Source organism: Loxodonta africana, chromosome 16 (genome assembly GCF_030014295.1).
Source record: "Loxodonta africana isolate mLoxAfr1 chromosome 16, mLoxAfr1.hap2, whole genome shotgun sequence".
Classification (NCBI taxonomy): Eukaryota; Metazoa; Chordata; class Mammalia; order Proboscidea; family Elephantidae; genus Loxodonta; species Loxodonta africana.
The window spans coordinates 45,080,892-45,093,729 of record NC_087357.1 but is presented as its reverse complement, the minus strand read 5'-3'; the positions used below and the strand labels follow the sequence as shown (position 1 = coordinate 45,093,729).

General features: G+C 36.3%; 1 protein-coding gene across 9 annotated transcripts in view; it reads left to right on the top strand.

The window, feature by feature from the left end:
* The window catches only part of KIF20B (kinesin family member 20B), an 85,191-nt gene that overhangs the window by 45,462 nt on the left and 26,891 nt on the right, over positions 1–12,838 (top strand). For 6 of the 9 annotated variants that reach the window (XR_010318097.1, XM_064269590.1, XM_064269591.1 and 3 more), the window contains exons 19-22: positions 3,614–4,853; positions 5,284–5,422; positions 6,135–6,260; positions 9,512–9,572. Coding sequence is in view for 8 of the 9 variants with exons in the window: in XM_064269590.1 (XP_064125660.1) it covers positions 3,614–4,853; positions 5,284–5,422; positions 6,135–6,260; positions 9,512–9,572 (1,566 nt within the window). In the remaining variant the exon portion in view is untranslated. The remainder of the gene's footprint in view (positions 1–3,613; positions 4,854–5,283; positions 5,423–6,134; positions 6,261–9,511; positions 9,573–12,838) is intronic. The other 3 variants (XM_064269596.1, XM_064269592.1, XM_064269594.1) reach the window with 2 other exon arrangements.

The following is a 12,838-nucleotide window of genomic DNA, read 5'->3' as shown; positions in this document are numbered from 1 at the left end:
TTTCCAAGTGCTAAAATGCAGAGGATGAAGGTAGGGCTAAGTTAAAAAGAAAACTCTAAAACAGACCCTTTTTAAATTCATGAGACAACACCAGCTGAAAGTAATAGGTTTCTTAAAGAAGAAGATTTTGAGCCAGGCCTCCCTTATAATTGTTTTCTACTTTTGTGGCTTAATACTCCCTTATACTTCTTGAACACTCAGTTGCTAACTGAAAGATTGGTGGTTCGAACCTACCCAGCTGGTCCATAGGAGAAAGACCTATTGATTTCACTTATATTTTTATTTGGTATCTCCGTAAAATGGGTAAGAATCAAATTTCTTGTGCTTAAAGTTCCCATATATAATAAAAAAGTATGTTGTTGTTGTTCAGTTGATTCCGACCCAGGGATCTGTGTGACAGAGTAGAACTGCCCCATAGGGTTTTCTTGGTTGTTATCTTTACAGAAGCAAATCATCAGGTATTTCTATTATTGTGGAGCTGGCTGTTTCTCCTTTTATACTGGTCAGTATTTGTTTCATGTATTTTGGTGCATTGCTGTTAGGTGCATATATATTTATAATTGTTACGTCTTCTTGCTGGATTGACCCTTTTGTTATTATGTAATGTCTTTTTTATCTCTTGTAGTAGGTTTTGATTTAAATTCTGTTTTATGTAATATCGTATGGCCACCCTTGCTCTTTTTTGTTTATTGTTTGCATGGAACTTTTTTTTCTCCATCCTTTTATTTTCAGCATGTTTGTGTCCTTTTGTCTAAGATGTGTTTCTTTTAAACAGCAAAAGGGTGGATCATTTTTCTTTTATCCATTCTGCATTTTCTGCCTTTTGTTTGGGACCTTTTGACCATTTACGTTTAAGGTTGTTACTGAAAATGAAATGTCTATGTCATATATTTTGCTATTTGTCTTTTGAGAGATTCCTGTCTTCTTTGTTTTTTCATTCTGACTTTTCTGTTTTTGTTTGAATTTGGGTGCTTTCTTGAAGCGAGCCTTTTTGGTATCTTCCTTCTTGTCTTCTGAATGTTTCTTCTTGGTGATTTCTTAGTGGTTACCACATATGTTGCATTACACAACTTACAATTACAGCACCGTTTGCCAAATGAACAGCAGTTAACATACAACCTTAACATAAATAAATCTATTCCTGATATGCTTCTCCCTCCCCCTTTCTGTTGGTGTGTCTCCATTAATATCAATGTACTACTTATATTTGATAAACTTGCTTTGTACTTATTTCTTAATGCTTTTGCCTTTCCATTTGGAGTACTTCCTTCAGTAATACTTGCAAAGCTGGTCTGGTAGTGGCAAATTCCCAGAGCTTCTGTTTCTTTGGGAATGTCTTAATTTTCCCCTTGTTTTTGTTAGGTAAAGAATTCTTAGTTGGCATTTGTTTTGGTTCAGTATATATATTGCTCCATTGTCTTCTGGCCTTGAGAGTTTCTGGGAAGAAACCCACATCCATTCTTTTGGAAGACCCTTGGTATATTATATTGTGTTCTTTTTTGTTGTCATTGCTGCTGCTTTCAGGATTCTCTCCTTTTCTTTGGTTTTCAAGAAATTTTACTAGGATATGTCACAGAGTTGATCTTTTTTGTATCTCTTCTGATTGGGGTTTGTGTAGCTTCCTGTATTTGCAGGACTGGTTCTCTGTTCAAGTCTGGGAAATTCTCTCTGATTCTCTATTGGATTTTTTTCTGGGGCTTTATCGTTATGATGCTCTGGGATTCCAATAATTCTAATGTTAGATTTCTTAATTGAATCCCACATTTCCTTCCAAGTTTGTTTGCTTTTCTTTGTTCTTTTCTCTTAAGACTTGATAAGTTCAGTTATTTTGTCATCTAGTTCACTTATTCTGTCTTTTGTCTGTTTGACTCTATTGTTAAGTGTTTCTCTTGCTTTAATTTGCGTGTTTTATTCTTCAGTGCCAGTAGTTCTCTTTATTATTTATTGTTTTCAGTTTCTTTAAGTTTCTCATTTTGCTCCTCCATTTGTTTCCGGAACTCCCCTGGTTTGTTTTCTGTGTCCTTTTCCTGTCTTGGAACATATTTAGTACCGTAGTTTGAAAATTATCAAATCTTTGCATTATTCTGGCTTCCATAAGGGAGATTTCCTCTTCCTCATATTTTGCTTTTGCTTGCTCCATTTTCTGTTGTAATTTTGTGTGTTTTACTAACTTTTGTTGCACTTGGGCCATTTTATTATTTTTTAAAAATTTTGCTTCAAATTTTTTATTCTGTTAATTGTCGGTAAATTTTCTGACTGGACACCCCAGTGGCGCAGCTGGCAGCTGCCCAGCTGCCAACTGAAAGGCTGGGGTCTGTACCCACCAGCCACCAACAGCTCTGGGAACCCCAAAGGATGCAGTTTCCCTCAGCCCTGCAGGTTTGCTATGAGTCAAAATGACCCAGCAGCAGTGGGCTTGATGTCTTCTCCTGAGAACCACTAGATGGCACTCTTATTCTTAGTTTATTTCCAGTAACGTTTCAGGAGTTCTGTATGCTTGGTTTCTGGAATTCAATGCACATGTGCGAGAGTGGAAAGTTAGTTGTTCGGAGACTCTGCTGTAAACAGTGGGGCTTGACTTTACTCTGGCAACAGTGTGGGGCTTTCTATGCCTTTCTCTCACCAGTGCCTCTGCACAGACACTCCCACAGTGGCCCACTGTGGGCTGTTTCCTTTGTCCATGTCAGTCTAAAGTATTCCTCTTGCAGTACCTCTCAGCCCTAGAGCCCGACTGAATGGGATCTTGGTGATACTCAACAGCCAGCATGCTCACACAACACCACCGTCCCTTTGCTCCCTCCCAATTGCATATCTGGCAGACTTCCATGACCAATTGATGCTGCCTTAAAAAACATCAAGCTAGAGATTCCTCAAATTAGCTTCTTTTCTGTGTTCTGTGTTTGTTAGCCAGCCCCATCCCAAAATGGCTGTGATGACTGAGTGTGTCCTATGTTAGCAGGTACGATCTCCTGGCTTCTGAGCCAACTGCTTTCCTCCTCTACCCAACTTCTGGACTCACCCTGACTCTCCAGTACCTAATCTGTTGTCCAGAGTTCCGAGATTTCAGTTTGTGCTTGTTTTTTATTCATTTTTCAGTGAGTTAGTTGCTGGGGAGCATCCACTTACTTTGCCATGTTGTCCTGCTTCTAACAGTTTTTCTTAATTTTAGCTATGGAAATTTAGGTAATCAATTTACAAATCACTAATTTAATAGAATCCATCATATAATTGGACTTTAAAAACTTTTTTAGGATATGGGATGTTTGCCTATGGTGTTTCATTATGTGAGCTCCTCCTCTTTGCCACATTTTATAATGATAATAAAGATTTTTCATAGAAATTTTAAATTATACTAAAAGAAGAAAGAAATAACTGGGTACTATTCAGAGATAGTGTACTTCCTTTGCTAACTCTCTTTGCATGTTAAATATTAATTTATGGAACTATAATTTTTACATAATGAGCATATACCACATATACTTTGCAACCTGTTTTTTTTCTTTTTCCTTCAACAACATATTTCTGTTTTTCACTATGTTTGAATATTGACTCATACGGTAATTTTTTAGTATTATTGAGATTTGCTAAATTAACAATTTTCTTACTTTTAAAGGACCTATAAATATTAGCCCGTCTATCTCTGAAGATCACAAGAAAAGGGAAGATATGCAACAAAACATTTCCAAAGAAGAGGAAGACATTAGAGTTTTACAAAAAAATAATGAGGAGTTGAAAACGCATTTACTCACTATTGAGAATGAACTTATAAATGAAAAAGAAGAAAAAGCAGAATTAAATAAGCAGATTATTAGTTTGCAGGAGGAACTTTCTTCTTCTGAAAAAAAGATTTTTGATTTAAGTATAGAGGTCCAACAAATTCAATCAAAATATGAAAATGCAATTTCTGAATTACATGTGCAGAAAGGTATAAATCAAGGACAGGAGGAAAAGATTATGAAACTGTCAAATGAGCTAGTAACTGCGAGAAAAACCATAACAAATAATGTTTCAAAAATAAAATTGATGCAGACAAAAATAGATGAATTACGTATGCTTGATTCAGGTTCTCAGATCTCAAACATAGATTTACTCAGTCTCAGGGATCTGTCAAATGGTTCCCAGGAGGATAGTTTGCTGACTACACAGTTACACCTTCTAGATGACGATTATTTGGTAAGTCAGCAGATTAAAGAATCTTGTATTCAAGGACTCAGTCGGGAAAGTTCTTTCTACTCTAGTATTGAAGCCATTTGGGAAGAATGTAAGGAGATTGTGAAGGCCTCCTCCCAAAAAAGTCATCAGATCCAAGAGCTGGAACAAAAAGTTGAAAAATTACAGGTAGAAGTGAAAAGCTATAAAGATGAAAATGATAGACTAAATGCAGAAGAGAGGGAGAATAAAAATCAAGATGACCTACTAAAAGAAAAAGAAAGTCTTATACAACAGCTGAAAGAAGAACTGCAAGAAAAAACCGTTAGTCTTAATGTTGAAGTACAGCATGTAGTTGAAGGAAAAAGAGCATTTTCAGAGCTTACACAAGACGTTACTTGTTGTAAGGCAAAAATACAGGAACTGGAAACAATCTTAGAGACACAGAAAGACAAATACAATTTGTCAGCCAAGTTAGAACAAGAAATATTGGAAAAGGAGTCTGTCATCCTTAAGCTGGAAAGAAACCTGGAAGAATTGCAAGCAAATCTTCAGGATTCTGTCAAGAACACCAAAGATTTAAGTGAAAGAGAAGTCAAGTTGAAAGAAGAAATCACACAATTAACAAATAATTTGCAAGATGTGAAGCACTCGCTTCAGCTAAAGGAAGAAGAAAATGAAACCAACAGGCAAGAAACAGAAAAGTAAGCTAAATATTACTAGAATATGTAAAGCATACATTTTACTGTCTTTTTTTTTTTTTGGTTTGTTTTGGTGAAAGTATATACATCCAAAGATACACCACTTCTGCACATATAGTTTAGTGATACTGGTTATGTTCTTACTATGTTGCTTTAGAACAGTGAGATGAGCATAACTTAATTTGATAAAGTATAGTGTGCACAGTGAGTGAAGAGCTTGTACTTTGTTTCATGTAAATCTTTGAAGCCAAAAGTCTTCTGCAAAGGTTTGCTCATAAAATCACATGAAATTCTCTCTGAAAGACTCATCCATGGTTTGGACATTCCAAATTGGAGAAAAGATGTAATTTTGTAAAGATTGTTATCAGATTGCATGTATGAGCCTAGTTGGTTAATGGTGCATCATTATAGAAATATGATTTGTATATTTTAGATTGAAAGAGGAGCTCTCTGCAAGCTCAGCTCTTACCCAGAATCTGAAAGCAGATCTTCAGAGGAAAGATGATGATTATTCTGAGCTGAAAGAGAAACTGGCTGATGCCAAAAAGCAGATTGAGCAAGTACAGAAAGAGGTTGGTTATTTGAAAAGTTGTACCATAAATTTAATAGGGTGAAGACTGTTTTCCTCTGTATTAAGATCTAAAAGATCTTTTGTCAACTTCAACATTTTCTTAAAATGATGAAAACATATATTAGCTTTTAAAGTATTTCTTGTATCACTGGGTCATATTATTCAATAAACCTTGGAAATTTGAGCCAGTTTTTTCCCTAGAGTATCACTACTGATTTCCCATGATAAAGATTTTGCTATTGTATGCAGGTGTTATACGGGTTCTTTTTCGAGAGCATTTATAGAATCTGAGATTCTTAAAATAATGTGAGAAGAAAATGATCTTTTCATATGCATTCTCCACTAGAATATTAAGACATTTTCTTATAATATGAAGCTGTGTCATGTGGTGTATTAAAAACAAAAAGAAAAAACAAATCCATTGCCATCCGGTTGATTCCTACTCAGAGCAACACTACAAGACAGAGTAGAACTGTCCCATAGAGTTTCCAAGGACCGCCTGGTGAATTTGAACTGTCAACCTTTTGGTTAGCAGCTGTAGCACCTAACCATTATACCACCAGGGTTTCCTTGGTGTATAGAATGTCTGATTTTTCTAATGGACATTAAAAGCACGTGAATCTTTAAAGAAGTGTCCATGTATTTTAAACAGCAAAAAGCAATTAGTATTGTTTTTTAAAAAAATATCTCCTTTGTTTTATTAACACTTGTAGGTCTGTGTAATGCGTGATGAGGAAAAATTACTGAGGATTAAAATTAATGAACTGGAGAAAAAGAAAAACCAATGTTCTCAGGAAATAGAAATGAAACAGCGAACTATTCAACAACTCAGGGTAATGGTATGGTTTTTAATGGTGGTGTAAGTAAATTCTGTTGATATATTTTAGTGTCTAATTAAATGTATGAGGAGCCCTGGTGGTGCAGTGATTAAGCACTTGGCTGCTAACCGAAAGGTCAGTGGTTTGAACCCATTCAGCTGCTTCAGGGAGAAGATGTGGCAGTCTGCTTCTGTAAAGATTATAGCCTTGCAAACCCTGTCGGGCAGTTCTACTCTGTCCTATAGGGTTGCTGTGAGTCAGAATCAACCACAAGGGGTTTGGTTTGGCTTTGAAACTAAAGGTGTTAAGCTAGTTCTTTAAAACAAATTCTGTTTTGAACTTTTCTGGAATCTAAAAATAAATTGTTTAAAATTAAATAAGGCCATAGTGACTTGTGTCTAACAAACAGAGCATGGAAAGGAAAAAATAGTAACTTTGCATTGGAGAAACCTGGTAGACACCACCATAACCAAGTGTTCAAAAATAATGTCATGAGTAGTAAGTCATATTGATAGGGCAAACCTTCTCTGTGCTGTTCTTCCCCCAAATCCATACTTTAAGTCTAATCATGAGAAAACATCAGGCAAACTCAAATTGAAGATGTACTATAAAATATTTGATCAGTACTCTTCAAAAATGTCAAGGTCATTAAAGACAAGGCAAGACTGAGGAACTGTCACAGATTGGAGGAGACCAAGGAGACGTGAAGGAGCCCTGACGGCACAGCGGTTAAAGTGCTTGGTTGCAAACCGAAATGTTGGCAGTTTGAATTCACCAGCCACTCCATGGGAGAAAGATGGGGTAGTCTGATTCCATAAAGATTTATAGCCTTGGAAACCCTATGTGGCAGTTCTCCTCTGTCCTATAGGGTCTTTATGAGTTGGAATTGACTCGTCCTTTGGTTTTGGAAGGAGACTTGATGACTACACGTAGTGTAGTATCTTGGATAGTATCCTGGAACAGAAAAAAGACATCAGTGGAAAAACTGGTAAAATTCAAATAAAGTCTGTAGTGTAGTTAATAGTATTGTACCAGTGTTAATTTCTTCATTTTTTTAAATAAATGTACCCTGGTTATATAAAATGGTAACATTAGGAGAAGCCTAAGGGAGATTATACAGGAAACCTCTGTGCTATCTTTGCAACTTTTCTGTAAACGTAAAATTATTTCAAAAGAAAAAGTAAAAAAAAAAAATGAATTCCAGTTCTTATAAAAATGATTTAAAAAGCAAAGTCTCTTTATTATAAATGGTAATATTTTGGTTGCCTTTGATTAAATGAGTAAGATGACCATAAAAAATATGAATTCTTTGTATAGGTAGTGCCCGACTTATGTACATCTTTTTGTTAGTAATATGTACTACACACAAGGTTGTAGCGCGTAAAAGGACCATACAGATGACTGTCACTAATTTTCTGACTAGAAATGCCATCCACATTCCCAGGGATAATCCAGATGATCCAGAACCTTCCACAGGTGGAATTACTACCACAACTGACAAAATGCTAACATTGTCCATTTTTTTATGGACATGTATATTTTATGTATATTAAAATTTATCTGTAAGTTTATATGTAATATTTCTAATCTCCACAAAGATTGAATTTATAAAGATACTGGTTATAAAATGCAGTAATAATGAAAACTAAAGGAAAAAAATGAGGTATTCGACTTAGGTCAGAACTGACTTATGATGGACTTGGAAACGAACCCCATCTTAAACCGGGGACTACCTGTATTCTTTCCATTTTTGCTTTTAAATGAAGCAAACTCAAAAATATTCAGGTATAAAAACAATTGTTTTCACCTTATTTTTGACTATAATTGTAACGAAACAATCTACCCTTTCATTATAGGATTCAGAGAGCTCCAGGTTCTACAATGATTCATTCTAAGACTTATGAAGTAAGGAGATAGCGCTGAAGTTAGATGAGATTGGGAATGGAGGGTAGATTATCTGACAGGTTGAAACTAGAATTGGAGGATATCCAGTCCCCATAATTTAATCTTGCCTCTTGTGGGTTCTGTTACTTTTTTTTTTTTTCCAGGTCTCTCAACTACTTTCTATTTAGAGGGGATATAGGGACCGTGTTTTTCTACATTTTGAGTTTATTGATAGGCAACTTTTTTTTTAAAATGATTTTCTTTGTTCCTCCTGTGTTAAATACATAGTAAACAAAAAAACCAAACCACTTGCTGTTGAATTGATTCTGACTTGTGGCGACCCCATGTAGAGGCGTATCTTCAGAAATTGCACCAATGGCAAGGACTGAAATTGCACCCCTGTCCAAATATCTGACACCTGACACCTATCTCTTAGATAACTTTACCATGATATCAGCTCAAAAATAAAACGCAAACTCAGTCTTTACTTAACACATTATGGCACTGCACCTTCCTTGCTTTCGCTGATGAAAATTGGTCTACGATGTGCTCAAAGTCATTTTTGCAGTTTCTTCTCCTTCTGTGCTCAGCAGAGCAAGATCACACAGTCAGCCTGGACCCATGGAGGGTCTCAAATACAAAAGCATTAGTTTTAACTTGCTGAATGATCTCTCACAGCTGGAGATGGAAACTGAGATGGTTAATAGAAACTGTTCAGTGGTATTCTACTCCCCTCCCTTCAAGTGGTGCCCAGGGCAGCCCCATACCTGCCATGCCTATATATACTTCTGACCCCATGGGTATCGGTGTAAATTGTGCTCCATAGGGTTTTTTATGGCTGACTTTTTGGAAGTACTGTATTTTTGTAAATAAAACGCACCCATACATGTAATGTGCAAAGCTCGCCTAGGAAAAGAATGCACAAGGGGGTTGTGTGGTTGGCAAAAAAAAACATATAATGCCTGCGTTATTTGAGTAAAATACAGTAAATCCCCAGACTGGTCTTCCAAGATGCCTCTGGGTGGGCCTTTAGGTTAGCAGCCAAGTGCTTAACTGTTTACGCCACCCAGGTACTCCGAATACATGGTAGACCTTTTTTCCTTGTTTCTGTTTTTTATGGTGTGGGAGAGAACATGGTAGGTAAAGTGTTAAGTAAGTAAAATAACTGGGAGGTGACTTAGAGGTAGATTAAAAGTGCAAAGGTTTTATTTCTTATTTTTCTCATCCTGCCCTTCAAGGCAAAAGAAACTTGGAAGCTTGAGACTGATAGTTACCTATGTAGAAGATGGATTTCAAACTTATTAAGCCCTGTTTTCAAGTCCCACTGTTAAATATTGCTGTGTATTTTATGTTATATTTGCATTTAATGCATATTCTTTCCTTTGTAGGAGCAGTTAAGCAATCAGAAAATGGAAGAAGCTTTACAACAGTATGAGAAAGTTTGCAAAGGTCAGGAACAAACTTAAACTTCCAATGCTAAAAAAACTGCAAAAAAACAAACAAAAAAAAACAATAGAACTTCCAATATTAAAATAACTGAAAAAAACAAAACAAAAACAAAAACAATTGATTTAACATTTTCTTTTGAAATTTTTAAAATAAAATGGGCGCAACATAAGATCTAACTTTATCAAAAGTGAAAAGCGTCATTCTAATGAATAGTTTGTCAGCTTACAGTTTACTCTTGGAAAAACAAAACAATAAAAAATACTCAGTCAAAGCAACATTGATTCCTTAGTAATGACCAGTATTTTGTGAAAAATAAAGTCAGTGAAAGTCACGTTAGTCATGATGAATGCAATAGATGTCATGTAAAGAATATACCTCAGGTAAAAGATCTTTAAATTTAAAATAATATATTTTTTAAAAACTAATATTTTAGATTCGAATCCTAGGAGTTGAAATATGTGTTTCTTACTCCAATTGTATTGATTCCTTATTTTAAGTATTACAAAAATTATCTTTTTGTATGATATATACATATTTCTATTCTTAAAACCATGTAGATTCCCCACCTTCGCATCGTTCACCCCATGATTTCTCAGTTGTGTGAGTAATAGAGCTGGGATTTGAACCCAGATCTGCTTCACACTTAAGTCCCAGACTCTCGTCACTAATCCGTGCTGTTTCTATTTGACCAACAAAGAGAAGGGGTTAAGAGAACCAGATTATTACTTACTTTTATGACATGGACGTTTGTAGAGTTGACTTGGATGAATATTTACTCTTTAGTAAATGGATGTGAGAACATATTTCTTAATTCAGTCCTGTTTCCTCCTGCCTTTCCTGGTTAGGCCCTTGTCCCTCATTATCTCCTATTTCCATAACCCTTTTAAATAATCCCTTTTGTTTGACTCCTTATGGAAACCCTGATGGCATAGTGGTTAACAGCGACAGCTGCAAACCAAAATGTCAGCAGTTCGAATCTACCAGGCGCTCCTTGGAAACCCCATGGGGCAGTTCTGCTCTGTCCTATAGGGTAGCTATGAGTCAGTCGGAATTGACTTAACGGGAGCAAGTTTGGCTGTTTGGCTTTGGATCTTTATCAGTGTTGGCAAATGTAGACAAGACTCAGCTATGCTGAAAAAACTTTCCCTTGAATGAGGGTGTGCTGTAACTTTTATCATACTTATTTCAATCTTTTTTGACCAAATATTGGAAGTTTGGCATAGGACCACTGCAACTATCGTATTTTTACACAAATAACACATGCCTTCTAAGTTTGCTTGCCAACCATGCCCTACCCCTGCCAGATATTTTCATAAGCACTGCTATGCTGATTTTTTTTTTTAACATTTTGCTGTAACAAAATTGGCGTAGCATGCTTAACAGAGTACCTCAGAGTGGGGCGAGGCTGGCAAACAAACAGAAGACATGCGTTACTTGCATAAAAATATAGTACTTTAATCTGACTTCCATCTTCTCTGTGCTCTTGAAACTTGCTCCCAGGTCATCTATAACCTGCATATCTTCAAATCTATTAGCTTTTTGTATTCCCTAATTTTTATATTATTTTGACACTATTGTCCACTATCTTTCTTGTCTTCATTTTCTTTATTTAAGTTCTGTTTATTGTGTGAGTGTATTTTTCCTAAATGTAAAAGTAATGTGTAGCTTCCCCATTTTGAAATTCTCTTGCTTTAGCTTTTGTTATCTATCATGTACTAGTTACCTCCTTTCTCTCAGAATGAGCCTCAGCTACTTTGGCAGCTTTAATGATTAAGACATCAATCGTCTTTTTTCTCTTTGTTTTCTGCCTAGAGAGTTCATTCACTCCCATAATTTCAACATGTGAGACATTTTCCAGCAAACAAACAAACTACATCTTCAGGTCTTAAGGTTTTCCCTGGCTTCTGAATTTCCATTAAATACTGAATACCTTCATTTAGCTATCTTATTAAATTCTTTTTTTAAATTGAAATATAATTTACATACTGTAAAATTCCTCTTTTAAAAGTGTACAGTTTAGTGGTGCTTAGTATATTCACAGGGTTGTACAACAATCACCACTATTTAAATTCAGAACATTTTCATTACCCTTTACAGAAATCCTGTACCCCATTCCCCCTAGCCCCTGGCAACCACTAAAATCTACTCTCTGGCTCTATTGCTGTGCCTGTTGTGGACATTTTATGTAAGTGGGCTTATATAATATGTGAATTTTGTGTCTGACTCCTTTCCCTTAGCACAGTGTTTTCACCTGTAGCATATATCAATACTTCATTCCTTTTTATGGCTGAATAATATTCTATTGTATGGATATCCCATATTTTATCTTTGCCCACTTGATAGACGTTTGGGTTGTTTCTTCTTTTTGGCTTTGGTAGACATTCATGTACAAGTTTTTTTTTTATTAACTTTTATTAAGCTTCAAGTGAACTTTATAAATCAAGTCAGACTGTCACATATAAGTTTATATACAACTTACTCCGTACTCCCACTTGCTCTCCCCCTAATGAGTCAGCCCTTCCAGTCTCTCCTTTCATGACAATTTTGCCAGCTTCCAACTCTTTCTATCCTCCCATCCCTCCTCCAGACAGAAGATGCCAACACACTCTCAAGTGTCCACCTGATATAATTAGCTCACTCTTCATCAGCGTCTCTCTCCCACCCACTGTCCAGTCCCTTTCATGTCTGATGAGTTGTCTTCGGGAATGGTTCCTGTCCTGTGCCAACAGAAGGTCTGGGGAGCATGACCGCCGGGATTCCTCTAGTCTCAGTCAGACCACTAAGTATGGTCTTTTTATGAGAATTTGGGGTCTGCATCCCACTGATCTCCTGCTCCCTCAGGGCTTCTCTGTCATGTACAAGTTTTTATATGAACATATGTTTTCATTTTTGGGGGGGATATATCGCTAGCAGTAGAATTGCTGGGTCATATGGTAACTCCGGGTCCCTGGGTGGCACAAAGGGTTTGCGCTCAGCTACTAACCAAAAAGTTGACAGTTTGAATCTAACCAATGGCATCAAGGAAGAAAGGTCTGGTCTACTTCTGTAAGATTACAGCCATTGAAAACCCTGTGGAGTGCAGTTCTACTTTGACGCACACAGGGTTGCCATGAGTCAGAATTGACTCAGTGACAGTGAGTTTGCTTTTTGGTTTATGGTAACTCTATGTTTAACTTTTTTGGAAGTACCAAATTATTTTCCACAGTGGCTGCCCCATTTTTCATTCCTACCAGTGATGTGTGAGGGTTCCAATTTCTCTACATTGT